This window comes from Peromyscus leucopus, chromosome 11 (assembly GCF_004664715.2).
Source record: "Peromyscus leucopus breed LL Stock chromosome 11, UCI_PerLeu_2.1, whole genome shotgun sequence".
NCBI lineage: Eukaryota > Metazoa > Chordata > Mammalia > Rodentia > Cricetidae > Peromyscus > Peromyscus leucopus.
In genome coordinates this window covers 48,077,826-48,105,535 of record NC_051072.1, presented here as the reverse complement: position 1 = coordinate 48,105,535, position 27,710 = coordinate 48,077,826, and the positions used below count along the sequence as shown (strand labels likewise).

Genomic DNA, 27,710 nt, shown 5'->3' with positions numbered 1-27,710 from the left:
ATCTATAATGGGATTTGATGCCCTCTTCTGGCCTGCAGGTGTACATGCAGGCAGAACACTCACACACACACACACACACACACACACACACACACACACACACACACACAAAAGGTGGGGGGAAGAAAATGCTGGTGAAATATGTTAGCCAGATGGTGCTGGGCCACACCTTTAATCCCATCACTCAGGAGGCAGAGATAGGTGAATCTCTGAATTTGAGGCCAGCCTGGTCTACAGAGCAAGTTCCAGGACAGCCAGAGGTGTTACACAGAGAAACTGTGTCTTGAAAAACCAAATAAGTAAATAAGTAATCAATCTCTCTCCATAAAGCAAAATAGAATGGCAGTAGAACATGATGCCAAGGCCGCTAGGGTGTACACTCACATGGAAAAGCCGGATGTTGCATATCCCTTAGATGATGAACCAACTTTTGGAGACGATGGTGGCGCTGATTTTTTTTTTTTTCTTCTCGAGACAGGGTTTCTCTGTGTAGCTTTGGTGCCTTTCCTGGAACTCACTCTGTAGCCCAGGCTGTCCTCGAACTCACAGAGATCCGCCTGGCTCTGCCTCCCGAGTGCTGGGATTAAAGGTGTACATTACCACCACCTGGCTTTCTTACAGATTTTTAAGAAAAGATGCTAATCCGTCTCCTCAGCAGAAACTAGGTGATGGTCGGAAGGGAACAAAACACACCTTGAATCAGACCTCGGGACTGAGAGGCTCTTGGTGCCCCTGAACACCCCCCCACCCCCCCACCCCTCACCCCCCGCCATGAGATGTGGGCACAGGTGTATCTGAGCGTCCAGCTGCTTGCTCCTCTATTAGATTAGTCCAGGGCAGGCGCTGCTGGGTCACGGGCCCTCTCTGTCCTCTGACACTCACTCTGCCTCAAGAGGAAAGTTCGATGATCTGATTGGCCTTGAAATCACAACATCACACCCAGGCCTCTCATGGAAACTCTTTGTTGTGATTTTTTGACACAGGGTTTCTCCGTGTAGCTTTGGCTGTCCTGGGACTCGCTCTGTAGACCAGAGTGGCCTCGAACTCAGAGATCTGCCTGCCTCTGCCTCCCAAGTGCATGGACTAAAGTAGTGTGCCACCATACCTGGCGTGAAGGCTCTTAATAGAAAAAAAAAAAATCTGATGGCATTTGGGTAACGGGCACCTTTGACGTGAATATAGTATAGGAGATCTCACTGCCTAGTCTTCTCGGTGTCTGAAGTAGGATAAGGTAGAAAAGACCAGTTATCACGTAGCGATTTGTTGATTTATTTAGTGATTTACTTAAAGCACTGCGTTTACCGCCTGTTTGCCAAACACGGCCTCACTTGCTCCCTGGAAGAGAGAGCCCTGCAGGAACAGCTGGAACAGTGGGCCGTCGCCCTTAGCAGCCTGCTGCCTCAGGGGCGTCTCTAAAAGCTTGTTTCTCTGCCCGACCCACCTTGTGGTTTTAGAGTATCAAATGAAAATACAAACCCAGACCCGACGTGAAAGCCTCTCAGGAGGTACCCTGGCTTCGGTCCACGGTGACTTCTCGTCCCTTCCAGTCCCGTTGGTATCAGAGTGATTGTTCCAGAAGTATTTTCACAACATTCTTCAGAGTCTCTGAATAATTTACCTTACTTGTTCACTTAAAAAAAAAAAAAGTCCACAGGCGTTGGTGGCGCACGCCTTTAATCCCAGCACTCGGGAGGCAGAGGCAGGCGGATCTCTGTGAGTTTGAGGCCAGCCTGGGCTACAGAGCGAGATCCAGGACAGGCTCCAAACTACCCTGTATCAAAAAACAAACAAACAAACAAAAAAGAAGTAGCTATTACACATCTCTTTTCTCCCATGATACCCCCTACTTCTTCAGATAGGTTTTCTGGATGGAGCCCAATCTTGTAAGCTGTCTGATGTACGTGTTACGTGTTGCTTCGAAGAAATGAGTGTGTGGTTTTGGTGTAACTCCACAGAGAGGCCGCGGTTGGCCTCAGAGAGCTAACACTGTCGTGTGTGGCCCTTCCTAGTTTTGAATCAGCGGTACTTGGAGGCCCTCGCCATGCTTGACATCACACAGCAGAAGATGGCTCAGGAGAGCATGGGTCAGGAGGACAGCGGCTTTACAGAGGTGTCGGGTCTCGAGGTACGTGGCTGGGAGGGACACCGGCCGCTTTCCTATCCCCCGGTGCCTGCTCTAGGACAGCAACATTCTCAGCGGCACTGACTAGGGTGCCAGCGGCCCACAGGATTGTGCAGGTTGCTTCTTGCCACCTGCCGCTCCCATGCGGGGCATCCTCAGCTGCAGCACACACCCCTGGAGCCTCCCTGCTGGGGGCACCGGGTCTCTCTCTCCGAGGACTTTCACACATTATCCTCACTGAGGCTGCCAAGGGGTGTCAGGGAACTAGGGCTGGGTAGGTTCTGTTGTTCTCCCACAGCGACAAGGGAATCCGAGGCTTCCCCGGGCCCAGAACAAAGCTGATGTATTGTCAGGGGTTTAGCACGTGAGGGACAGAGGGCCTCGGGATTTATAAGAAGCACGCCTTCCGGGCTGGAGAGACGGCTCAGAGGTTAAGAGCACCAACTGTTCTTCCAGAGCTCCTGAGTTCAATTCCCAGCACCCACATGGTGGCTCACAGCCATCTGTAATGAGATCTGGTGCCCTCTTCTGTGTACATAATAAATAAATAAATCTTAAAAAAAAAAAAAAAAAGAAGAAGCACGCCTTCCACTCAGTGGAGAGCCCAGAAAAAAAGAAGGCACTTGTCACCAAGACAGGCATTGCGCTGGCCTTCCCAAGGGTCAGGTCTTCTAACACGGTTAACCCTCCCACTCTGACGCAGACTCTACATCACACGTGACGTGGGAGAGGGATGAGGGGTAGTTTTCTCCTGCCACGCGGCTAACACCTGGGCAGACTGGAGTTAGGTAATTTTATAGTAAGTTCCTTATGAAACTTCGAAATGCGTGGCACAATATTACATAGACCGCCCACCCCTGTTAAATTAGTAAGTGGGGGGGAGGGGAGGAGCTTGCTTTTCTTTGAGTTACAGGGTCAACCAGGAGTGACCCTGTTTCTTCACTTCAGCCTTGGTCAAGTTTCGAGGGGCCAGGGCTACAAGTAACTTCACTATTGTCATTACCCAAGAAATAGTTTATGACTGCAGAGAAATGTTTTAAAAGATTTATTTATTTATTGATGTATATTTTAAAATGTAGTACATGATTGCAGAGTGATTTTTTTTAACAAGGTTTATTTATTTATTATGTGAGTGCTCTATCTGCATGTACGCCTTTATGCCACAAGAGGGCATCAGATCCCCCCAGAGATGGTTGTGAGCCGCCATGTGGTTTCTGGGGATTGAACCTGTGTCCTCTGGAAGAGCAGCCAGTGCTCTAAACTCCTGAGCCATCTCTCGAGCCCCAGAGTGGAACTATGATGGCTTTCGCCAGGGGTATAATAAAAGTCACCGTTCGTTCTGAGCACAGTCTTGTTGGAGGAGATGGACTCAGGGAATGCTGGCTAGAAGGCCACGCCTATCACAGGAAGCACTCATTGTGGACGTTGGTATTAACGCCTTGGTAAGGCTAAATTCTTGCTGCACATCCAAAGCTATTGGAGACGAATACCAGGATTAAAGGTTTTGAGAGTGGGAAGGAAGAAATGTAAACTCTTTGAAGCTTTTGTTGCAAGTAATGATGCCTCATTTGTGGTCATTTCCACTCAGGTTATGAATTCCTCACTTCAGTTTTCTTCAAAAAAATATATACTATATACATCACATATATTATACACACACACACACACACACACACACACACACACACACACTTTCCACTTTCTTGGATCAGAGGCTTGACGAACGTGCATGGCTGTGCGGTGGTGTCTGTATGTGGCTGAGACACTTGGTAACAGGTGATGCCTTTGGGTTTCAAGCTTGCAGTCCTCGGAGCCTGCCTGTGTCGCGGTCCTGGAGGGAGCCCCTGTTCTTGTGCTAAAATGGCAGCATCCACGCGGAAACTGGTTCTTCAGCTCAGACAGGAGGTATTTATCCGACGCTTTGGTGCCGGCTCTTTATGAGCCGTGGGATAAATGGTAGTATTTGCAAGAATGAACTTCACCTTAGGAGTCGCTGGCTGGGGAACCCAGGCTTGGTTTTATGTGATAGCATTAACTTGTACACTAGATTTCATTTACCGGGTTCCAAAGCACACAGTACATTGCATGGACTCTGAAGCCAGGTAAAGTTGTTTGACTCCGTGTGCAGTTAGTATTTCTTAAGCTCGTATTTTCTCATTTATGCACGGCCCCCAAATCACAGTTAACAGAGGGGAGAGGTGTGTTTACACTTAAAATCACTACAATCAACACTGGTAGTGGGAAGATGAATGTGCTTATCTGAAACGAAAGGAAGGCTTATGCATCTGATGACTGTGTCTTAGCACCGCTGTCTGCTGTCGGTGTGGCTTTGGGCAGAATAAGTCTCAGTTCCCTCATAGGTTAACACGATATCTTGGAAGAAACAGACATGATGTTTATCATCAACAGGCCAGACCTTTAGTCATCTGATAAGTTGCCCTTATAATTGGACTTTAATTATAAGTGGTTAAGTTTACAAACCAAATTTGTGATTTGCCAAAAAATTCTAAAACTGTTTTACTTTTTATTTTGAGACAGGCTTTCTCTGTATAGCCCTGGCTGTTCTGGAACTCACTTTGTAGCCCAGGCTGGCCTTGAACTCAGAGATCCGCCTGCCTCTGCCTCCCCAGTGCTGGGATTAAAGTCATGTGCCACTGTACCCAGCCACTATCTTACCTTTTTTTGAAGATAAGGAATTTAAAGCCTTTTAGACCACATGGGGAGTCTAACAGCCAAACACTGGCTACCCCTCAAGAACAGCATATAATCACATGGATCAGACTCAAGCTCAGCTAGGCGCAGTGTTAGCCAAGGTCAAACTGAAATGCAGCCTCGGGCGGTTCCCTTCCTCTGAGATTGGGGCCGGACAGGCACAGGGCCAAGCCAGGGTCGGGAGTTTCAAGACCTGGATTGGCAGGGAGCTGACAGACAAGGCGGACTGCCGGCATCCAGGCCGAGTGCTGGTCGGATGGACGGGTGCTGACTTAAGCAGACAGACTAGAGGGATTAGAGGCTAGGAATACAGAGATTCATATACAAAAACGATTCCCTTCGCCTCTGCTGGCTCCCCAACTCTCTTGCAGTTGGAAACTCTGCAGAAAAGTAAGGAAGAGGCTCATATAATGGCAGATGCATTCAGAATTGCTTTTGAGCAACAGCTCATGCGGACGAACGACCAGGCCCTGAGACTGGCACACCGGGATAAGTGGAGAAGAGCAGCGACGTGGATTAACAGGCAACACCTGAAAGAGGACGGTAAGTGGGGGAGGGGGGGTGGGTGAGGAGGGGTGGGGGGGTGAGGAGGGGAGGGGGGGTGAGGAGGGGAGGGGGTGGGTGAGGAGGAGTGGAGGGGTGAGGAGGGGAGGGGGTGGGTGAGGAGGAGTGGGGGGGTGAGGAGGGGAGGGGGGGTGAGGAGGGGAGGGGGGGTGAGGAGGGGAGGGGGGTGAGGAGGAGTGGAGGGGTGAGGAGGGGAGGGGGGGTGAGGAGGGGAGGGGGGGTGAGGAGGAGTGGAGGGGTGAGGAGGGGAGGGGGGGTGAGGAGGGGAGGGGGTGAGGAGGGAGGGGGGTGAGGAGGGGAGGGGGGTGAGGAGGGAGGAGTGGGGGGTGAGGAGGGGTGGGGGGGTGAGGAGGGGTGGGGGGTGAGGAGGGGTGGGGGGTGAGGAGAGTGGGGGTGGGTGAGGAGGGGAGGGGGGGTGAGGAGGGGTGGGGGTGAGGAGTGGGGGGTGGGTGAGGAGGGAGGGGGGGTGAGGAGGAGTGGGGGGTGAGGAGGAGTGGGGGGTGGGTGAGGAGGGGAGGGGGGGTGAGGAGGGGAGGGGGGTGAGGAGGGGAGGGGGGTGAGGAGGGAGGGGGGTGAGGAGGGGGGTGAGGAGGGGAGTGGGGGGTGGGTGAGGAGGAGTGGGGGTGAGGAGGGGAGTGGGGGTGGGTGAGGAGGAGTGGGGGGTGAGGAGGAGTGGGGGGGTGAGGAGGGAGTGGGGGTGGGTGAGGAGGAGTGGGGGGGTGAGGAGGAGTGGGGGGGTGGGTGAGGAGGAGTGGGGGGTGGGTGAGGAGGAGTGGGGGTGAGGAGGGTGGGGTGAGGAGGGGAGGAGTGGGGGGGTGAGGAGGGGAGGGGGGTGGGCGAGGAGGAGTGGGGGGTGAGGAGGGGAGGGGGGTGAGGAGGGGTGGGGGGGTGAGGAGGGGAGGGGGGTGGGTGAGGAGTGGGGAGAAGGGGAGGGGGGTGGGTGAGGAGGAGTGGGGGGTGAGGAGGGGAGGGGGGTGAGGAGGAGTGGGGGTGAGGAGGGGAGGGGGGTGGGTGGGGAGGGGGTGGGTGAGGAGGAGTGGGGGGGTGGGTGAGGAGGAGTGGGGGGTGAGGAGGAGTGGGGGGGTGAGGAGGGGAGGGGGGGGTGAGGAGGAGTGGGGGGGTGGGTGAGGAGGAGTGGGGGGTGAGGAGGGGAGGGGGGTGGGTGAGGAGGAGTGGGGGGGTGAGGAGGTTAGCTGCTCTGGGATATAGTCAAAGTCAGTGAAGCAGAGACAATGTACTGATTGATACACAAAAGGTGGTTTATTTTTTTTTGGGTAAAACAAGTCCCTCATACCGAAGCCCCTGATCTAATTGATATAACGGAGACTTCCCATGTGCTTGCCGTTCATTTGAGATTTAGCTGGTGTTGGGGCTGAAGAGATGGCTCAGCCGTGAAAAGTACTTCCTACACACGCCCAACAACTTGACTTTGACCCCGAGCCCAAACGTGGAGGGGGGCCGGTGTTCGGTGTTTCCAGGGTGGGGCGAAGAAAGAGGGTCACTCCAAGATGAATTTTCGACTCTCTGGTGGCAGGGAGGAGCAGTTCCTATGAACTGAACCCTGAAGAGCTGTGCAAAGGCTGTGTATTGATTGATTGTTACACAAAAGGTTTTTTGGGTAAAGCAAGTCCTCCATACCAAAGCCCCCCGATCTAATCTGTGTGCTCTCTGAAGGAAAATACGGCACCCCAGCACCCTCAGTCCTTATTGTGTACTGTTTGCAGTCCTGAAGAATTCAAGAGATCCCGGTGTGCCAGGACCATCTTGTAACCAAAGTCATGCAAATGCTCTAGAGCTCCCTAAGAAAAATAGAAAGAGGGATTGGGGATTTAGCTCAGTGGGAGAGCACCTGCCTAGCAAGCACAAGGCCCTGGGTTCGGTCCTCAGCTCCGAGGGGCGGGGGGAAGCTCTATAGATTACTGCAAACGATCACTGTTTTCCACAATTTCTTCAAGGTCCAAGTCCTTCTGGAAAACAACTACTCATTCCGGAAGTTTTCCCTAGATACAGTGAAAACCATTGTTTCATTCTAATGCTTACCATAGATACAATGCCTCTACTAATTTTTCCTCTACAGGAGGGAGAAAACCTGACTCCACAAAGTTGTCCACTGATCTCCACGAGCAGGCCATGGCTGACACACATGCCCCCCCCATGAACACAATAATAATTTTGTTTTAAATTAGCAACTGTGGAACACCAGGCATAGTGGTACATTATGAGGCCAGTGGGAATTCTAAAAGAAGACATTGGCAATCACACATGCAAATGAGCTTCCAAGTTAATAAAACCACTAAGAAACAGAATAAGGGGCTGGAGAGGTAACTCAGAGGTTGAGAGCACTGGCTGTTCTTCCAGAGGTCCTGAGTTCAATTCCCAGCAACCACATGGTGGCTCACAACCATCTACAGTGAGATCTGGTGCCCTCTTCTGGCCTGCAGACAGAATACTCACTGTATACATAATAAATAAACCTTAAAAAGAAACAGAATAAGCTCCTTCTAACACTTTGGGTGGTGTATGTGTGTGTGTACATGTGCATGCTGGTGCCTAGTGTAGCTGGGATTTTCTTTGGGCCGCCAACCAACTCCCAAGTAAAGACACAGAGACTTATTAATTATGCATACTCGGCCTTAGCTTAGGCTTATCGCACTAGCTCTTTTAACTGTTTATTATTATTACTATTACTAATTCTATCTCTGTCAAGCCCAGATTCTTCCTCCTACTTACTTTCTCTGCCTGGAAGCCCTGCCTATACCTTCTGCCTAGCTATCGGCTGTGTTTATTAGACCAATCAGGTGCCTTAGGCAGGCAAGGTAAACAAATCCAACACATCTCTGCATAAATAAATATTCCACAACTGCCTAGGAAGACCAGAAGAGGGTGCTGGAGTCCCTGGGGCCAGAGTCAGAGGTGGCCGTAATGGGAACTGAACTCGGGTTCTCTGCAAGAGCAGTAATTCACAGCCAAGTCACCTCTTCAGTGCTTCCCGGTAGTCTTCTACCTCACTTACACAAGTCTCTGCTTTGTGGGAAGAGACATAATTAATACAAGTGCTCTGATTAGTTGGGAATGGTGGTGCATGTCTGTAATCCCAGCATCCAGAAGCTGGGGCAGACGACTGGAGGAACTAACTCAAGAGACTCTCAAATGCCAAGAAGAAAGTGAGGCCAAACATAGCATTTAGCTGGGCATGGTGGTGCACACCTTTAATCCCAGAACCAAGAAGGCAGAGGCAGGTGGATCTCTGTGGGTTCCAGGCCAGTGTGGTCTACATAGGAGTTATAGGCTCGTTAGATACCTAGTGAAAGAAACCTTGTCTCAAAAACAAAAAACAAAAAGGCATTTAGCTGGGCATGGTGGCAGATGTCAGAAACCCCAGCATTTAGAAGGTAGAGGGAGATCAGAAACTCAATCCAGCCTAGGCTTGAGTTTAAGCCCTGGGACCCACACACTGGAAGGAGAGAACTGACTCCCCAAAGTTGTCCTCTGACCTCTACATGCTCATCATGACACATGTGTGTGCCCATCTGCCTCCCAAGGGCTGGGATCACAGGTGTGCCACCACGCCTGGCTTTTTCTACAAATTTTGTTTTGTGATGCATCAAGATCTAGAGAATCATTTTGTATGTTAACACTGGGCTAAGTGTTTTCACAATTATGTTTCTATGATGATAAAAATAATGTCCACAAACTCTGCCACTTGAACCAAGTTTAACAGGGCAGGCATGGTCTAGCCACCCACCATGCAGCTAGCTTCAGAATGTTCTGTCTTCTCAGACACCGCCATTAAGTGACAGCTCCCCCAGCTGCTGGGATACAGTGAAGATGTTTAAAATGGTAAACTTGACATTTTGTCTTCCCAAAACTGACAATGGCAAATAGGGAGGCAGGGCTCCCACCAGAGGACAGGAGGAAGCTCGGAAAACTCCTCTGAAACTCAGTGCTTAGGAGGCTGAGGGAGGGTTCTGTGCAGGCAGGCCTTTCTGGCTCTAAGCTGTTGGCGGGGACGAGGCTTCTGTGGCCTGCACTTACATCGGCCTGTGTGGTGTTTTCAAACAGTGTGGTTAGCGGCTGACATCTAAAATTGGGAAGTCTCACACACAGGCCTGGTTTCTGCTGCTCTGGAGACCGTGATGACCAAGGGCCTGAGCCTGCCCCTCCGGGTCCCCACCCATACCCAGAAATCCACATTCCCCCATCATGCTGTGCAATCTACAACATTGGTCCTTGTGGTTTTGTGGGAATGATCTCTGGATTTAGGAATTAATTAGCCTTGGCACACAGATACTTTTACTGCAATTAACACCAGTGAGTGTATTTTTCTCAGCTGGATTCTCCCACTGAATTTTAGGCTATCAATCACAAAGGAGAAAGAAGACCTTGGGGCAGAGGCTGTTGGGGATACTTCCTTCGGAAAACAGTTCGAAGAGGACTGAAGACCAAGACAACCCACAAGATGTCTTTAAGATGCTGATAGATTTGGTTAGTACGGGACCTTTCCTTGCTTTTTGTCAGGGGCTGTGGTTTAGCTAATCCATAGGCTCCTGTTCCAGGCCTCACTTGTCTCCTAAGCCCTTTGTCCACCGGGCGGGCACCACGCCCTCTCACATCCCTGCCAACTCTCTCCACTTCTGTGCAGGTCCCACACCTGAAGAGGGGGTCACTGACTCATTCCAACCAGTTCAGTGCCTGCATTGATGTGCAGCCCGGGGCACTGGCGTGTTCCAGGCACTTTGTCACAGTCCCCTTAAGTCACCAATGCAGCCTGCCATCGGGCCTGGTACCCTTCCACAGACGGCTACTCAACAGAGACACTGACACAGTGCTTAGAGCAAACACACTTTAGCTCTACTGATCAATTTATTTGCATATAAATACATAAAACAATTTTAGATACAGCTTTACATATTCTTTCACAAGTCAGTACATGTTGAGATTACATACGTATGTACAGTCCTCCCTGTCTCTACGTGACTTACAGGGCTAGAGAGAAGTAACACTGACTCGCTGGGATTTTTAAAGGAAGTTTTATTATTGGCGTATGTTTGTATGATGTATGCGTGAGCAGGGCATGTCATGGCACATGTGTCATGTCAGAGGACAGCTCTGTAGATCGGCTCTGTCCTTCCACCTTTATGTGCGTTCCAAGGATTGACTCAGTTCAGCAAGCCTGCATGATAAGTACGCTACTTAATGAGCCACCTCTCTGCTGCCCTCCACCCCACCCCCTTAAAAAAAAGAATCCCGGGCTGGAGAGAGGGCTGTGTGGCTCCTTGGTTAAGAGCATTTACTTCAGTTCCCAGCACTGACACTGAGTGGTTCACAGCCACCTGTAAATCCAGTTTCAGAAGATCTGGCACCCTCTTCTGGACTTCTCAGGTACCTGCACACACGTGGCACACATACACACATATACATAAATAAAAATCGAAAATAAAAAATAAAGCACAATTTCAGCCACCGAGATGGCCAGTAGGTAAAGGAGTCTGCTGCCAACCAAGCCCGACGACTTGAATTCCATTCCAGGACCCACATGGGGGAGGGAAAGAACTGAGTCCTGCAAGTTGTTCTCCAACACCCACAAGCACTCCATGGTACACATATAAACACGCTCACGCATAAATTTAAGAACTTCACTTAACCCCCCAGCATTGAGTCAGGATTACTCTAATTACCATGAAGTTACTATTTAGGATGCAGTACTTGGACGGATGTCCTTTGCCTGCACATGTCCTGACTCACTAACTGGCACACCCCTAACTTCTGCTCACAGCTGAATGACAAAGAGGAGGCACTGGCCCATCAAAGAAAGGTCAGTTACATGCTTGCCCGGGCGCTGGAAGACAAGGACACGGCTGCAAAGAATGAAGGCAAAATTCCCACGGACCACAATGTCCCACTCACAACCCCCAGGCCGGAAGCTTCAGAACGCTGTGTTTTGCATGATCCAGCACACTCACGTGTTCACATTTCTGATCCTGTGGGTTGCATTTGTTCAGTCCAGCACCCCCGGAGAGATTCAAAATGCTCAAGAACTCTTAAAAGATCCTGTTCTTTGCCGTCAAATATATTTAAAAAATAAACCACTTGAAATTAGAATTAGAGCTATTAAAAATCAGATTTGGGAGCTGAAAATGTATCTCAGAGGTAGGACACTTGGTTAGTATGCGTAAGGCCTTGAGTTTAGCACATGGTGGTGCACGCCTTTAATCCCAGCACTCGGGAAGCAGAGCCAGGCAGCAGATCTCTGACTTTGAGAGTAGCCTGGTCTACATAGCAAGTTTCAGGAAGGCCTTGGGTTTGATGTTCAGCATTGTAAAGACTTTGAGAAAGAACACAGGGTGTGGAGGATACTTGTAAATCCCAATACTTGGGAAGCTTAGGGAAAAACTGTGAATTTGATGGCTGATTAGATTACAGACTGTTGCCAAAAACAGAAAAAGAATTACATAAAGTTGATAATAAGTTGTATGCTTTCTAGTTGTTTTTAAAATGTATTAGCATAGTAATTTACAAAGTAGTAAGTTCATTATGATATCTTAATACATGTATTATCAATATATGTGTTTTGACCACATCCCTCCCTTTTAATTTTAGGATGCAGCTTAAGTAATCAAACCTTTAACACATGTCCTATAAGAAATGTATTAGTATTGTATTCTATAAAATGTATTATGTTGACATTTTATTTATAAAATACTTTTCCACATTTTGACAGTTTCAATGTTCATCTATCTTATAATCAAATATTCTTGGGAAAACATTATGTTATTTATGGAGCTGGGGAGACAGCTCAGCTGGTAAAGTGTTCGCCATGCAAGCACAAGGCTGAGTTTGGTCCTCAGCAGCCGCATGAAAAGCCAGGTCCAGTGGAGCTTATCTATAACCTGGCTGGTGGAGAATGCAGAGGCAGGTGGATCCCTCAGGCTTCCAGGCCAGCCAGCCTAGCCTAATATGAGAGCCCCAGACCCCAGTGAGAGACCCTGTCTCAAAAAAATAAGGTGGGCAACACCTAAGGCTGACTTCTGGTGAGCAGATGCATGCACACATGTACATACACACCCCATTACTTTCTTTCTTTCTTTTCTTTTTTTTTTTTCAGAGACAGGGTTTCTCTGTGTAGCTTTGCACTTTTCCTGGATCTCGCTCTGTAGACCAGGCTGGCCTCAAACTCACAGAGATCCGCCTGCCTCCCAAATGCTGGGATTAAAGCTGTGCACCACCACCGCCCGGCACCATGACTTTCTTATGAAGTAATTTTTCTACTGGATGTGGTGGTACATCCCTGTAAACCCAACACTTAGGAGGCTTCAGGGTTGCAAACCTTAGCACAGCCTGGATGCTACCTAGCCAAAAAAATGTCTCAAAAACCAAAACTAGAGCTCATGGCATGGTTCAGGGGGTAAAGGCTCCCACTACCAAACATAATGACTTGAGTTTGATCCCCAGCATCCATAAGGGAGGAGAGAATCAACTCCCAAGAGTTGTTCTCTGACCTCCACATTTCACTGTGCCTTATGCTTCCCGACACAAATAAAACTGGGCGTGGTGGTGCAGACCTTTAATCCCAGCACTCAGGAGGCAGAAGTGGACAGATCTGAATTAGAGACCAGACTGGTCTACATAGTGAGACCCTGTCTCAAAAGAAAACCTAACAAAAAAATCATACATTTAATAAAATAAAAATATTAAAAAACAAAAACCATTACTAACACAATAGTAATAGTTATTTAGAATAACTATATGGATCTTAGGCCAGATAAATATCAATATAAGAAACAACACTTAGGACCAACTGTTAATTTAAAAAACCCTTATCTGCAGTTCTCATAATTTTTTTTTTTTTTTTGCCATTCAAAATGTTGAAATGATTTTGTTAACTTCAATAAAAAGTTATGGTGGGATTTTAGCAATACTTTCATACTAATTGCTAGTTCCTTTCACGGTATATTTTTTGGTCAGTAAAATATTTGTAGCCAAACCTAACAGATGTTTACTTAGCAACTCTCATTCCATCCTGGAAGTGGATGTGATGGTCCCTTTGAAAAGGTCTCAGCTGAAGTTGCCTGAGGCACGATAAAGGTAGGGTTTATGTGTTTGCCTGCCATGTAATTTTTTTTTTTGGAGACAGGGATTCTCTGTGTAGCCCTGGCTGTCTTGGAACTCACTCCATAGACCAGGCTGTCCTGGAACTCAGAGATCTGCCTGCCTCTGTATCCTGAGTGCCACCATGCCCAGCTGCCTGCCATGTGATTTTAGTAAGATTTGGATATCAGATTAAAAGTTACTGAAATCACTGGAAAATGGTATGAACAATTCAACTTTCTAGTTATTAAGTGATATACTATATAGCCACATGCTGGTCAACAGGCCACACATACAACAGTGATCCATTAGATGACAGAGTCTTGCGAAGGTGGACTGTATGGACACTGTTGGAATACTGCACTTCTAGACATATATCCCTGCCAAGCAAAATGTCAAGCTTCTTCATTATGAAACACTGAATATAAGGAGAATACTTTAGTGTCCCCTAAGTCGACCTTGACATTTCACTGTTCCATTTAGATTCTGGATATCGTAATCTTACTTGATGTCACTGGTTACTCTGTTAGACAGTTACAGGAAAAGTAAAGAATCATCCCATGGCTTTGAACCATGAAGTCACTCAATGCCTATGATCCCAGCAGTTGGGAGACTGAGGCAGGATTGCCAAGAATATCCTGGGCTACACTGTGTGCCTCTGTCACCCACAACAAAAACCCCCATTCAGAAGGACTTGGTAACAGTTTTGCTTAGTAACTTACATCTACTTCACAGCAGAAGTGACTACTTCACACTCATTCTATTCGGATTAAATAAAGAGGCCACAAAGGCCAGGCTACTGTTTGCACAAGTGAAACCACGGGGAGAGGTTACATTCTTGTCTGTCCACAGGGGAATAAGGCACATCCTTGAAATCTGTGGAGCTGTGGCAACTAGTGAAACACACCTACACAATCTCCACAGGCGCCCCACAAGTGGGGAATGTCATGTATTAACACATCAAGCACACGTGTACAACACACAGAAAAGTTAGGAAGAGTACCCACATGATTTCTCTGGCAGGAAGTATAACAGGGAGAAGTGCATGAACGGAAATAGGGACATCGTAAACCTCTGCATTTCTCTATCGGAAAAATTCTACAAATGAAAGAAAAATTATAAACAAAAAGGCCTATGTGTTTTATAGGGGTTTTTTGTTTTTGTTTTATTAAAAAGGTTAAAAAATCTGCGAAGCTCGTATCTGATCTAGCTAGGATCTTACCCTGTACACAGGCAGGAAGTGCTTTACAGATGTGTTAAGGCTAGTACAGGTATCTTAAAACGGTCATCAAGGCTCTAAGCAATACAAAAGCCCATTAGTAGCCTGGCGTGGTAGCGCATGCCTGTAATCCCACTTGGGAGGCAGAGTTTGAGGCCACCTTGGGCTATGTATTGTAGAGACCGTTTCAACCCAAAAGGCATTAAAAACCAAGTCTGCAGTGAGTCGGCTCAACGGGTCAAGGCGTCTGCCGACAAGCATGACGACCTGAGTTCGGTCCTCCTGACCTCCATGTGAAAGAAAACAACATCTACAAGCTGTCCTCTGACCACCACACATGTTCTGTACTATGTGCACACACATGTGAATACCGCGCGCGCGCGCGCACACACACACACACACACACAAGTGTAACAAAAAAATTAAAAAGAGTGGTTTAGTATGACCATACAGTGGGCCATGTATTTGTCCAGCGTAACCCCCTATATCCAGCAGGGAAGAAGCTGGGAGCGGTGGCATGCGCCTGTAATCCCAGCTCACAGGAAACAGGAGGCAAGAGGATCCCGAGTTCTAGGGCAGCCTGGGCAACATAGAGCAAGCATACCTGAAAACGTACAACACGACACCTGCTAAGACACATCCTCAGTGTTACTGGCTCCTTTGGCACCTCTCTCTCGGATGTTAGCTGGTGCTAAGCCGCCACCAACCGCCCACTCTTCACCAAGGGGTGCTTCCACTTTTGTTGCAGCCGTCACCCAATGGGGTAGTTTAAAGCTAGTCTGTTCCAACCTTAGTTTCTGCTGTTCTCAGTCTCTGATAAAACACACACCATGGGTGGGTCAACCTGGTGTCTGAATGGCTAATAAGGGGACAGATGGTATACATGTAAGATAGCCACATGCTGTGAAATTTAACCACAGGAAGAAGTGCCAAAGGGATTAAGAAAATCATCATCATCATCACTTTTTTCTTCCAGATTGTTCGAGGGCATAATTCTCTGTGTGGATGTAACAAATCAAAAACTACATGGCAACATGATAATGTCAACATCAACAGAAAATGCATGCACTTCATGACCTCACAAATATTAAGTGTGCACATTAGATAAATTACATATGCAGTCCTGGTACTGGCATGAAAAGATTTTAAAATGAAATTAAAGTCCTATGTGAATTTATCTTTATACAGCTAACTAGTCAGGAACCTTTTTTTTTTTTTAAAGAGATTTATTTTGGGCCAGGTATGGTGGTGTATGCCTTAAATCCCAGAACTCTGAAGGCAGAATTAGGCAGGTTTCTCATACCAAGTTCAGGGCCAGCTAGGGTTACACAGTGAAACCTTGTCTCAAAAATAAAAATAACAAGGTTTCTTTTTATGTATGCATATGAGTGCAGATCCCTGAGAGGCCAGAAGAGGGCAGCAGAGTCCCCCGTAGTTGAGCGCTGCCCTGTTTCAGTGTTGAGAACCTAACTCCAGCCCTTCTTTACTTTTTTAACAGTTTCTTTCTTAGGAGCTGCTGGACAGGACTATCCTCTGTACCAAACCATTGACATCTTCAGGAGTCTAGCTGGGCTTGACTGGGCACCTTCCCTCTTGGAAAAAGCGGGGGATGGGGAGGGTCATGTAACCCTCAAGTGAGCATCCAGCCACTAGTCCCTATCAATTATATGCAATTTTGCCCTATGTAAACTTATACAATAAATTTGTACAGTTTTTCTTCTGTGAAGTTTATGTCAATCTTATTTTTTGAACCCTCACGGGACTCAAGGAGAATGCAGATCAGGAGTGAAGTTCTGCTCTCCCAAACCTCCCATACAGGAAGTTCATGTGGGGCTGGAGTGTTGACTTAGTAATCAGTCACTGGCTGCTCTTCTAGAGGAGCTAGGTTTGATTTCCAGCAGCCTCATGGAATAACTACACATAATTCCAGTTCCAGGGGATCTAATGCCATTTTCTGGCCTCCACAGGCACCAGGAATGCACATGTCACAGACACACATGTAGACAAAACACCCATGCACATAACTTTAAAAAAAAAAAAAAAAAAGCTCATGTGATGGACACCTTGCTTTAGTCTTGCTGAAATTCTTAAGTAAGTTGAGCCATGTTAGCTAGTTATCTCACCTAAGAAGTACAGATCTGAGTCATCTATTTTACAGTGCCAGGTACAGAAACAAGGGGCTCATACATGCTGGGAAAACTCTCTACCACGAAGCTACACCTAAATTTGGGCTCTTTTTCTCGAGAAAGGTTCTCACTATGTAGCCCTGGAACTCACTTGGTAGACCAGGCTGGCCTTGAATTCAGAGATCTACCTGCCTCTGCCTCTCAAATTCTGGGATTAAAGGGATAAGTAGCCACTATGCCTCACAATTCATACTATTTTTATGATAAACTTTATACAACAATAGAAAAATAATATTCCTTAAACAACGCACAGGTAAATAGCATTATTTACAACACATTATTATATGGTAACTAAATCAACTAGATTCATATTCATTAATATGGAAAGGAAGTTTCTAAGTAAAAAACAAACAAAAAATATTTAGTAGTTTTTTTGTTTGTTTTTTGAGACGGTCTTACTTTGTAGCCCTTGCTGGCCTGGAACTCAGTGTGCAGACCAGGCTAGCCTCAAACTCTCAGAGATCCACCTACCTTTACTGCTAGGATCATAGCTGTGTGCTACCTTAAGGTGAGATAGAGCTCTCCATGGTGACAGTATAAAACCATGGAATCATAAACACAAATTTACCCAAAGCCATTTCCTTGGTGAGGTAAAAAGGAGTGGAATGCAAAGTAGTAAAGGGTCATGGTGGTGCATACCAGAATAATTAAAGCAACTCAGGAGCTGAGGCAGGAGGATCACAGTGAGTTCCAGGTGGGGGAGGATTGAGGGGAGGTGTCAGTTTTATCTTCTCAAGTCTACTTAGATTGGGTAGTGGGGTTAAGTACTGGCAAAACTGCTCAAAGTATTTTTCTGTTTTAAGTACTATTCATAATGAATTTGAGGTGATGTATCCTCCAGAGATGCAGAATAACCAGTAATTACATATTAAGGCTCTCCTAATACACTGTGAATTACATTTCAGAGAACTCAACTGATTTTTGTACTCTAATCATAAATCACAAATATTTTATTTTAAAATACATTTAATAAAAATAACCCATAGTTTTACATATTTTACATGTGTAGAATATTTACAAGTTCTCTTCTATGGCATTTAATGCTCCCTATTTTTCCTTTTCCATTATTTGTCTTTCGGATTATCTTTTCAGCAGTGAAACGCTGTCCACTGTTCGCTGTAACTAGAAAATTAGCTTCTTGGGCAATATTCCTGAAAGGAAAACAGAAAGGCTGTTCATTCCCTGCATTCCAGCACCATTATCTGACTCACAGGCACCTGTTACACGTGAACACAACACTCCTAAGATGGCTAGACAGGGGCTGGAGAGATGGCTCAGCAGTTAAGAGCATTACTGCTCTCCCAGAGGACCTGGTTCAACAGCCACAGCACACACAGCAGCTCAAAACTGTCTCTAACTCCAGTCTCTGGGATCTGATGCCCTCTTCTGGCCTTCACAGGTACTGCACACATGGTACACAGACATACATGAAAATAAAACACTCACTCATACATACAAAACTAAGTTATAAAAATTAAAAAAAAAAAAGAGTTAAAAACAAAAAACTGTTCTTGATTGGGTGATGGGGGTGCACATCTTTAATCTCAAGACGCAGGCAGATCTCTGTGAATTTGAGGCCAGCCTGGTCTAAAGAGCAAGTTCCAGGGCTAAACACAAGGAAAACCTATCTTGCACTCGGGAGGCAGAGGCAGGGGGATGTCCTGAGTTCTAGGACAGTCAGGGACACACAGAGAAACCCTGTCTCGAAGCCCCTCCCCACAAAAAGAAAAACTTGAAGAAGCTGGATGTGCTGAAGATACATTTAGTCCTGGCACTCAAGAGGCAGAGGCTGGTGGATCTTGAAAGTTTAAGGCCAGCCAGGCGGTGGTGGCGCATGCTTTAATTCCAGCACTTGGGAGACAGAGCCAGGTGGATCTCTGTGATTTCGAGGCCAGCCTGGTCTACAAAGTAAGATCCAGGAAAGGCGCAAAACTACACAGAGAAACCCTGTCTCGAAAAACAAAAAACAAACAAACAAAAAAAAAAAAAAAAAAGAAAAAAAAGAAAGTTTAAGGCCAGCCTGGTCTACAGAGTGAGTTCCAGGCCGGTCAGAGATACATAGTGAGAGCCTGTGTACAAAAACCCCCAAACAAACAGAAAAGAGGGTCAGTGGTGGGGGAGAGGCCTAGAAAGTTGGCTTAGTTGTAAAGAGCACTTTCTACTCTTCCAAAGAAGCTGTCTGGTTCCCAGTGTACCGTGCACTTCCTGCAACACCAGCTCCAGGGGATCTGAAGCCTCTTCTGGCCTCCACACATGGCATACATTCACAGTCAGAAACTCAAAAGTTTATTATGGAAAAAAAAAAAAAAAATGGGGGGGGGGAAGGGCACACATGGACCCTCTTATAAGTCTGAGATCTACTCTAAAGTGTCCAAAGTATCCTCAATTGAAGGAAAGGAGGACTTTTATCTCTCACACACAGTTTAAACAGCTCCACAGCTCCATTTTCTTAACTGGCTTCCAGTCACTAGCTATACACGGACTATTTAGAGCTTTCTGATGTCATTCATCATTTTGTTTGTTTTTACCAATGGGGATCTTTACCTTGTTCTAAGGCCTCTGTTCTTTTTCGTTTGGTTGCCACAGATGGATTTGCCTGTTCCTTCAGGGCTTCCGCGGGACAGTTTGGTCTTGGGAGCTGGCATCCAGGGGTTGGTCCCGGACGGTTGCTGAAGTACTTCGTCTTTAGTGCCTTGTCAGAGAAAAGAAACCAGAGGGCGGGCTTAGTCTTTTGTTTTGAGAGCACGGGCTGGCCTCTCACCTGGAGCGCTGGCTCCTCCTGCTTGTTCTGAGTGCTGGGATGACAGGCATGGCCAGCCAACAGCGGTGCGTTCAACATTTGCACTCTATGTAGGAAAGTCTACCCCAAATGTGGACAGCACTAAAAACAGTATGTAAATGCCCCATGTCCCAAAACAAAGACTCAACAGCAAGTATGTGGTTGTAATTACTACAACCGGCTGCTGCTGTCCCTGGAGGAGGAGGGAGGCTCACTCCTTTATTTCTACGCCATTGACTGTACTGGAACCAATGAATTACAAACACAAGAATCCATTGCAAATGGGTCAAAGTTTACTCAGGCCTACCCAAGGTTTCTATTAACCACTAGAATATACTGTTGCAAAATTTACAAAATTTATAAAAGTGGTTTCCTCTCAAATGACAAGCTTGTCAACTAATACCTATTTATAAAATACTAGTACTATCCAACAGCCACAGCAGTTTAATCACTAGATACTTCTCTAAGAGTCAAGGCATGGTACCACTTATCTATAATCTTAGCAGTTGGGAGGCAGAGGCAAGATTAGGACTTTGCCATTTAAAAAATTTTTTAGACTATAACATATTTTGACCATTTTCTTTTTTTTTTTTTTTTGGTTTTGGTTTTCTCTTGTGTAGCTTTGTGCCTTTCCTGGAACTCACTTGGTAGCCCAGGCTGGCCTCGATATTTTGACCATTTTCTTTCCTCTTTCCCAACTCCTCCCAGTTCCTCTGTACCCACCCATATTCATTCATATTCTCTCTCTCTCTCTCTCTCTCAAAAAAAAAAAATAAATAAATAAATAAAAAGGAGGCAGATCTCTGTGAGGTCAAGGCCAGCCTGATCTACAGAGCTAGTTCCAGGACAGCCAGGACTACATTGAGAAACCCTGCCTTATTGTTAAAAAAAAGCACTGTGGGGCTGGAGAGATGGCTCAGAGGTTAAGAGCACGGGCTGGTTCAAGTCCCAGCAACCACATGGTAGCTCACAACCATCTATAGAGATGAGATCTGGTGCCCTCTTCTGGTGTGCAGGCATGTATGCAGGCAGAACACTGTATACACAATAAACAAACAAAAATCTTTAAAAAAAAAAAAAAAAGAAAGAAAGAAAAGGAAAAGAAAAAGAAAATGGGGGCTGGAGAGATGGTTCAGTGGTTGAGAGCACTGGTTGCTCTTCCAGGGGACCCAGGTTCAATTCCCAGCACCCACATGGCAGCTTACAACTGTAACTCCAGTTCCAGGGGATCTGACATCCTCATACAGACATATATGCAGGCAAAACCCCAATCCCCAATGTATGTTAAATAAATAAATAAATCTTAAAAAAAAAAAAGAAAAAGAAAAAGCTCATCTGAAATATAGCTGTCTGAGTGAACCTCCCCCTACACCCCCTCCCCCCACCCTAAGCAAGTGTAAACTCTTAGATGTAAAAACCAGCCTGGACAGTGTTTACAGCTTAGAGGAAAGCACACAAATATATCTACTTAAGATATACATCTTCCTGGTATTTAAGAGATATTAGAAAATTTTAGACATTTGAGTTTTATTAATGCTGCCAAGAAGATGACCCTTGGGTTTCCTAAAGTAAGTACCTGGGAAGCAGTAGTTCTAGTACACGGATTGAATAAGAACAAGCCTTGGATGAGATCGAGCAAGTCATCTCCTGCTGCAATGAAGATGTGCTGCAGTGGGATCCCTGGGAAACTCTTAAACGTCACATAATCTGGAAGACTACACATGTCCTGAAAACAGATTTTTTTACAGTTCAAATTTAAGTAAAGGACTCTGAGACACAGAAATGGAACAAAGAAACAAAATGTGACTTGTCAAGTAGTCTGTGTAGAAAATTCTAAGAAAACTATTTAAAGGGAAAAACAAACTGGAATTGTAATCCATAAAGGCTGTAAGACATAAATATAACATAAATATACTTAGAAATCATAGTTCTACATACTAACAACGAACAACAAACACCAGAACAGAAAACACAATATTTAGCTGGGCTTGGGAGGCAAAGGCAGCTGGAGTTCAGGGCCAGCCTGGTCTACAAAGCAAGTTCCAGGATAGCCAGGACTGTTATACAGAGAAACCCTGTCTTGAAAAACAAGCAAGGCTGGAGAGGTGGCTCAGGGATTAAGAGCACTGGCTGCTCTTCAAGAGGTCATGAGTTCAATTCCCAACAACCACATAATGGCTTACAACCATCTGTAATGACACATGGTACCCTCATCTGGCATGCAGGGATACATGCAGGCAGAAACAACACTGTATATGTAATAATCTTAAAAAAAAGACAAACAAACAAACAAAAGGAACACACAATATTTTATAATTATGCCAAAAAGGAAAATATTTGGTTGAGAAGTCTTAACAAAATATGTACTGGCTCATGTACTGAAAGGTATAAAATGCTGATGAAATAAACATCTATATAAAATATGAGAAATGTCTATGGTTTCAAAGATTCAACACAGGAAAGAAGTGATTCTCCAGAAAACAGGGTTAAAATCTTGCTTGACAAATTACATATGCAAACCACTTACTCTGAATCTTATATAGGGAAGTAAAGGACTAGTTAGTTGAAACAATTTTCAAAAATAAAAAAGTGGGAATTGCTTTATATACCTTATTTTATTTTAAGACCTAAAAGAGCAACTGTATGGTACTGACTGAGGGACAGATCGGGATTAATGGAGCACACAGAAAACCCAGAGATCCACATGTATCTGCCAAGCGTAGTTCTGAAAAGGCATAAAGGAGTTCTGTCGAGTCTTTTTGACAAAACAGTGCTGTAGCATGCACACACACACAGGACAAGACAGCTTAGGATGGCATGGTAATGCATACCTATAATCCTACCACTCCAGAGACCAAGGCAAGAAGATCTTAAATTGTAGGTCCCAATCAATCAATCAATCAATCAATCAAACCAAACCACAAATAAACCAAAACACAAAAAAATTCAATTAGGAAATTACGAAATGACAAAAAAGAAGTAAGATATTAATTTTAGTCTCAGATACTTTTGTTATAGTTTTAACAAGAATGTAAGAATTCAGTTTTAAGGTCGGGCGGTGGTGGCACACGCCTTTAATCCCAGCACCTGGGAAGCAGAGCTAGGTGGATCTCCGAGGGTTCGAGGCCAGCCTGGGCTACCAAGTGAGTTCCAGGAAAGGCGCAAAGCTACACAGAGAAACCCTGTCTCGAAAAAAAAAAAAACCCAAAAGAATCCGGTTTTAAATGTTCCCTTTCCCTTCTTACTGATTTCGGTGACGGAGGGGTAGGAGAATGTGTGTGGTATACATGTGTGTCTGGAGCTGAGGAGACAGCTCTCTGACTGAACCAGGTTAGGCTGGTAGCCAGCAAGCCCCAGGAGTCGTCCTGGCCTGTCCTCGACAGCGGGGAGCCACAGGAATGCTACAACGGATTCTGTGTTGTTGCTGGCTTTGCAAGGGTGCTGGATATTCAAACTCAGGTCCTCATGCTTGAGCAGGAAGCACTCTTAACCATTACGCATGTCCACAGCCCCCTAAGATTCATTTTTCTAACATTTGCCCCTCAGAACCTGGGGTGTAAGCTGGAAGTTTCTCTAGTCCTGCCTGCCCTGTGGTGGTCGGGCTCAGGCTTCTCAGTAGCTAGCGCTACAACTTAACTCAACACCATTTCTATATGTTGCCATGTGGTCGTGGCGTTACTGGTCTGTGGGCATCTTGCTTCTCCTTGGGCAGCAGGCTGGTATCTCTCCCGACTCCACCCTTCATCTTGTGTTCAGTTCGATTGTACTGCCTAACCTTATCCTGCGTTGCCACAGGCCAATGCAGCTTTATTTATCAACCAATCAGATATTCACAGTGTACAGAAAGACATCCCACAGCACTGGGGCTACAATGGGAATGGAAAGTCAAAAGTTATTCAACCTCAAGAATCTGAGTAAGCCAACACCCAGCCATACCACTCTTGAGCATATACCCAAGGAATACTCAATCACACCACAAAGACACATGCTCAACTATGTTCATAGCAGCATTATTTGTAATAGCCAGAACCTGGAAACAACCTAGATGCCGGTCAACTGAAGAATGGATTAAGATAATGTGGTACATATACACAGAGGAGTACCACTCAGCGGGGGAAAAACAATGACAGCATGAAATCTGCAGGCAAATGGATGGAACAAGAAAACATCATCCTGAGTGAGGTAACCCAAACCCAGAAGGACAAACATGGTAGGTACTCACTCATAAGTGGATTCTAGATATAAAGAATAATCAGACTGCAACCAACAGAACCAGGGAGGGTATATAGCAGGGGGGACCCTAGGATGACTGTGGCTTATAATAAGTTTTGGTTTTACTCAATCACTGGGCAAGCCTCAGTGAAACATTTCACTATTAGGATAAAAATTTGTGGGCTGGAGTGATGGCTCAGAGGTTAAAAGCACTGGCTGTTCTTCCAGAGTTTAATTCCCAGCAACCACATGGCGGCTCACAACCACCTGTAATGAGATCTGGTGCCCTCTTCTGGCCTGCAAGGACACCTACAAGTAGAACACTGCATAATAAATAAATAAATAAATAAATCTTAAAAAAAAATAAGAATTTGTACTGTATCAAGCTGATAATAGACAAAAATAAATAAATAAAAATGGAAGAAAAAAAAGATTCTGAGTATCCCAGTACTCAAGGCAGAGGCAGGAGGATCTCTGGAATTTTGAGACCAGCCTGGTCTACAGAGTTAGTTCTAGGACAGCCAAGGCGACACAAAGAAACCCTTTCTGGAAAAATCAAAATAAACAAGTAAATAAAGAATCTGAGTAAGTGGTAACAGATTGCTGCTATTGTTATTGAAAACCAGGTGAACCCAATGCTTTCTCAGAGGTCCCCAGGAAAAGACACAGGGGCAGACTTGGCAAGGTCCATCCTGGGGCTGGGGTCAGCCTCAAAGACTTAAGGTTCCAGTTCCTGGGAACTTGATTTTAAAGCCCTGAAGAAACAGGAGACATCAGTCCCAATGCCATTGAGTACTCAGTCCGGAATGCACTTGAGATATCCTATGTTCTGTTGGTGCAACATTGCTTGACTAGCTTCCTGCTGATTCTGACCCATCTCCTGTTCCCCCACCTCAACCCCACCCAGAAAACTATATATAGATGCTGAACTTCTTAATAAACTTGCTTGCATGAGTCATCAACTTGTGCAAGATCTCTTGACCCCAAACTTTCCAATCTTCTTTATTTCTCATCCCCTATTCCTCCCTTTTCAGGAACATGTCCCTGAAGAACAACTTGCTGGTCCAAGACGGTTTTTTTTCTTTTTCTTTTTGAGACAGTCTCTCTATGCCATCCCGGCTATCCTGAAGCTTGCTATGTAGACTAAACTGGCCTAAAATTCAGAGATCCTCCTACCTCAGCCTCTGAGTGCTAGGATTAAAGGTGTGTACCTCTACACCTAGTATTATAGTAGATTACTAAACTGTAATATGTAATTTAGCAATTTACAATCAGTATCTTTTTCTTTTTCTTTAAAAAGAGATGGGGGGTCTTGCTTAGGCTGGCTTCAAATTCTTGAGCTCAAGCAATCCTCTTGGATCATTCTCTTAGTAGCTGGGACTTGAGAGATATATCATAATTGGTTTTTGGAATAAGATGATGATAAAATATTTAAATTGTACTAATAACCCAATAAATATACTTAGATTATCTAGATAGTAGGTAACTAACATAAATCTCCATAAAGGAGAGTATTATTCAGCCATCAGAAAAAGGAAAGGTTAGCACAGCATGGTGGCACACAATTTTAATCCCAGCACTGAAGAAGCAGCAGTAGATGGGTCTCTGATGGTCCCAGGCCAGCTAGAGTTAGGTAGTCAGAAAACACCTCAATCCGATGAATACCCCACCAAAAACAAAACAAAACAACCCAAAACTGCCTCAATTAAAAAAGAAAACCAAGTAGTGGAAAACAAAGGATTAGAGAGTAGCAACAGAGCAATCCTGCTACTATCCCTCCCTTTCAGTGCTTTTAGTGAGCTGGGGCCTTGAGCATGTCAACAGTCTCTTCCATTAAGCTATGTCCCAAGCCCTCATCTTTTATTAAAGAATGAATGAATGAAAGACAATGCATTCTGCTTTACGTTTGTGAGTGCACAGTTATGATCCATCAGCTGAAGGCAGTGATCAACCTGGAACAGACACTGGTGGGTGTAGGTCACAATATGAATGTTTTCCTTCCTTTGTCATCTGCAGGTTTATGATGAGGGTAATTTATTTTTATTTATTTACTTTTTTGAGATAGATGAGGAACCTGCCTGACCCCATTTTAAAGGCAGGAGCTAGTAAAAATGTTTCTATTTACTGTGAAAATTGAGTTGCTGTTTCCTGGAACCTGACCTACCCCAACCATGACTTTGATTTGTTTTGAGAATACCCTAACTCTCCCTGACCCTCCTGACCATAGGATGTTCTTTACTACTTTTTTTTAATGTTTCCTTATTGCCCCAGTGTGTCCCTTCTGTAAAACTAATGATTTTACTCCTTGAAAGGGGTCCAAGAGTTGCATTCAGGGCTGCTCTCTTTAACCCAATTTAGGAGGCAGTCGCTGGCCAGCTCTTGGTACATCCCAATAAAAACCAAGCTTGTTTAAAATTTGGCTCAAATTGTAGTGGTCTTATTCTCATTGTTGGGATTAACACAGGATCTTAGTACATAGCTCAAGTGGCCTGGAACTCATATGGTAACCAGCAAGCATGGCCTTGAATTCTCCAAGATCTTTGAGACTGTAAGTACGTGCTACCATGCCCACCTAGTGACAGAGCACTTATCCAGCAGGGAAAAGGTCTTGGTCCTTTAGAACTCTAGCACTGCAAAATTAATTAATTATTTTCTTCCTTAGCCATACAGCTACTCAGGTACAGCAAACTAACTTTACAGAATCCTAACTACATTTCAAACAAAATGCATAAAGGCTTACAGGCCACTGTTCTTCAGTTGGTGTACCCAAAGTTTCAAATATTCTTGTTAGTTGATCAAGGTCTGAATCTCCAGGCAAAAAAGGAACCTGAAATTAAGAAATAGACATTTCAAATAGACATTTATTGAGAGTAGTTACATAAATAATGCTACAAAAAGTTATAATAAAAAAAATAAACTCAGGTTTGGAGAGATGGCTCAGAGGTAAAGAGCACTGGCTGCTCTTCCAAAGGTTCTTAGTTCAATTCCCAGCAACCACATGGTGGTTCACAACCATCTGTAAGGGGATCTGACGTCCTCTTCTGTCATGCATACAGCATTGATATATAGAATACACCAGTAAATAAATCTAAACAAATTACCAAAACACAAAAAGCTAAACTCTGCAACAATTAAAAACTTACTTCAACAGGGTTGGAAAGAGCTAAAACAGCTTTTAAAAGCTGTTAAAAGTTGATTTCCACATCAACTTATTCCTTTGCAGTCCAAACTCACCTTCTCCCTCTCTGTAAAAGGCAGAGCTGGGCAGTTTCTAGCAGGTACACCTAGACACACACTTTCCCTCAGCACCCTAGAACAGATTTCCAATCTATTCCAAACAGCAGATTTTTAAAAATTCCTTTTATTCTTCTCTATGTGTAAGCGTGTGCTTGTTGTATGTATGTCTGTGTAACACGTTCATGCCTGATACCTTCAGAGGCTAGAAGAGGGTGTCAGAGTCCCTCCCTGGAAGTGGAGTTACAGGTGATTGTGAGCTACCATGCACCAGGTGCTGGGTCCTGGGTCCTTTTAAGTGCTAAGCCATCAGTCTAGCCCTCCAAAAGATTTTTGGAAGTTACCAGAAGAGACGCAAAGCAACTTTTCTGCCATCCAATTCTCAGCTGTGCCTTTGAACAGTGTCTATCTAGATTCCATCCCTGGAATTCTTTCCTGGATGATCTCAGTGGTGGGCAATTGAGACTGGTGCTTATATCTGATATTCCTAGGATTAATTCACTTATTTATTAGTCAACCCTTCACTGTCCCCATCCCACTACAGCTGTGAGTGAGGAAAAAGGGTAGGGGTTGGGTGGAAGAGTCTCACTCGCA

At 45.3% G+C, this 27,710-nt stretch overlaps 2 protein-coding genes across 7 annotated transcripts in view; one reads left to right on the top strand and one right to left on the bottom strand.

Moving 5' to 3' along the window:
- The window catches only part of Ccdc125 (coiled-coil domain containing 125), a 40,023-nt gene extending 27,910 nt beyond the window's left edge, over positions 1–12,113 (top strand). For all 4 annotated transcript variants that reach the window (XM_028884842.2, XM_037209466.1, XM_037209464.1 and 1 more), the window contains 5 exons: positions 2,010–2,125; positions 3,920–4,027; positions 5,206–5,377; positions 9,753–9,883; positions 11,175–12,113. In XM_028884842.2, the coding sequence (XP_028740675.1) occupies positions 2,010–2,125; positions 3,920–4,027; positions 5,206–5,377; positions 9,753–9,883; positions 11,175–11,483 (836 nt within the window). In that variant the 3' untranslated portion in view covers positions 11,484–12,113. The remainder of the gene's footprint in view (positions 1–2,009; positions 2,126–3,919; positions 4,028–5,205; positions 5,378–9,752; positions 9,884–11,174) is intronic.
- Positions 12,114–13,477: 1,364 nt separating this feature from the next.
- Cdk7 (cyclin dependent kinase 7) overlaps positions 13,478–27,710 on the bottom strand; it is a 36,763-nt gene continuing 22,530 nt past the window's right edge. For 2 of the 3 annotated variants that reach the window (XM_028884838.2, XM_028884837.2), the window contains 4 exons: positions 26,623–26,709; positions 21,247–21,396; positions 19,436–19,583; positions 13,478–18,042 (listed from right to left, as the gene is read on the bottom strand). In XM_028884838.2, coding sequence (XP_028740671.1) covers positions 18,014–18,042; positions 19,436–19,583; positions 21,247–21,396; positions 26,623–26,709 — 414 coding nt within the window. In that variant the 3' untranslated portion in view covers positions 13,478–18,013. The remainder of the gene's footprint in view (positions 18,043–19,435; positions 19,584–21,246; positions 21,397–26,622; positions 26,710–27,710) is intronic. The other variant, XM_028884839.2, reaches the window with a different exon arrangement.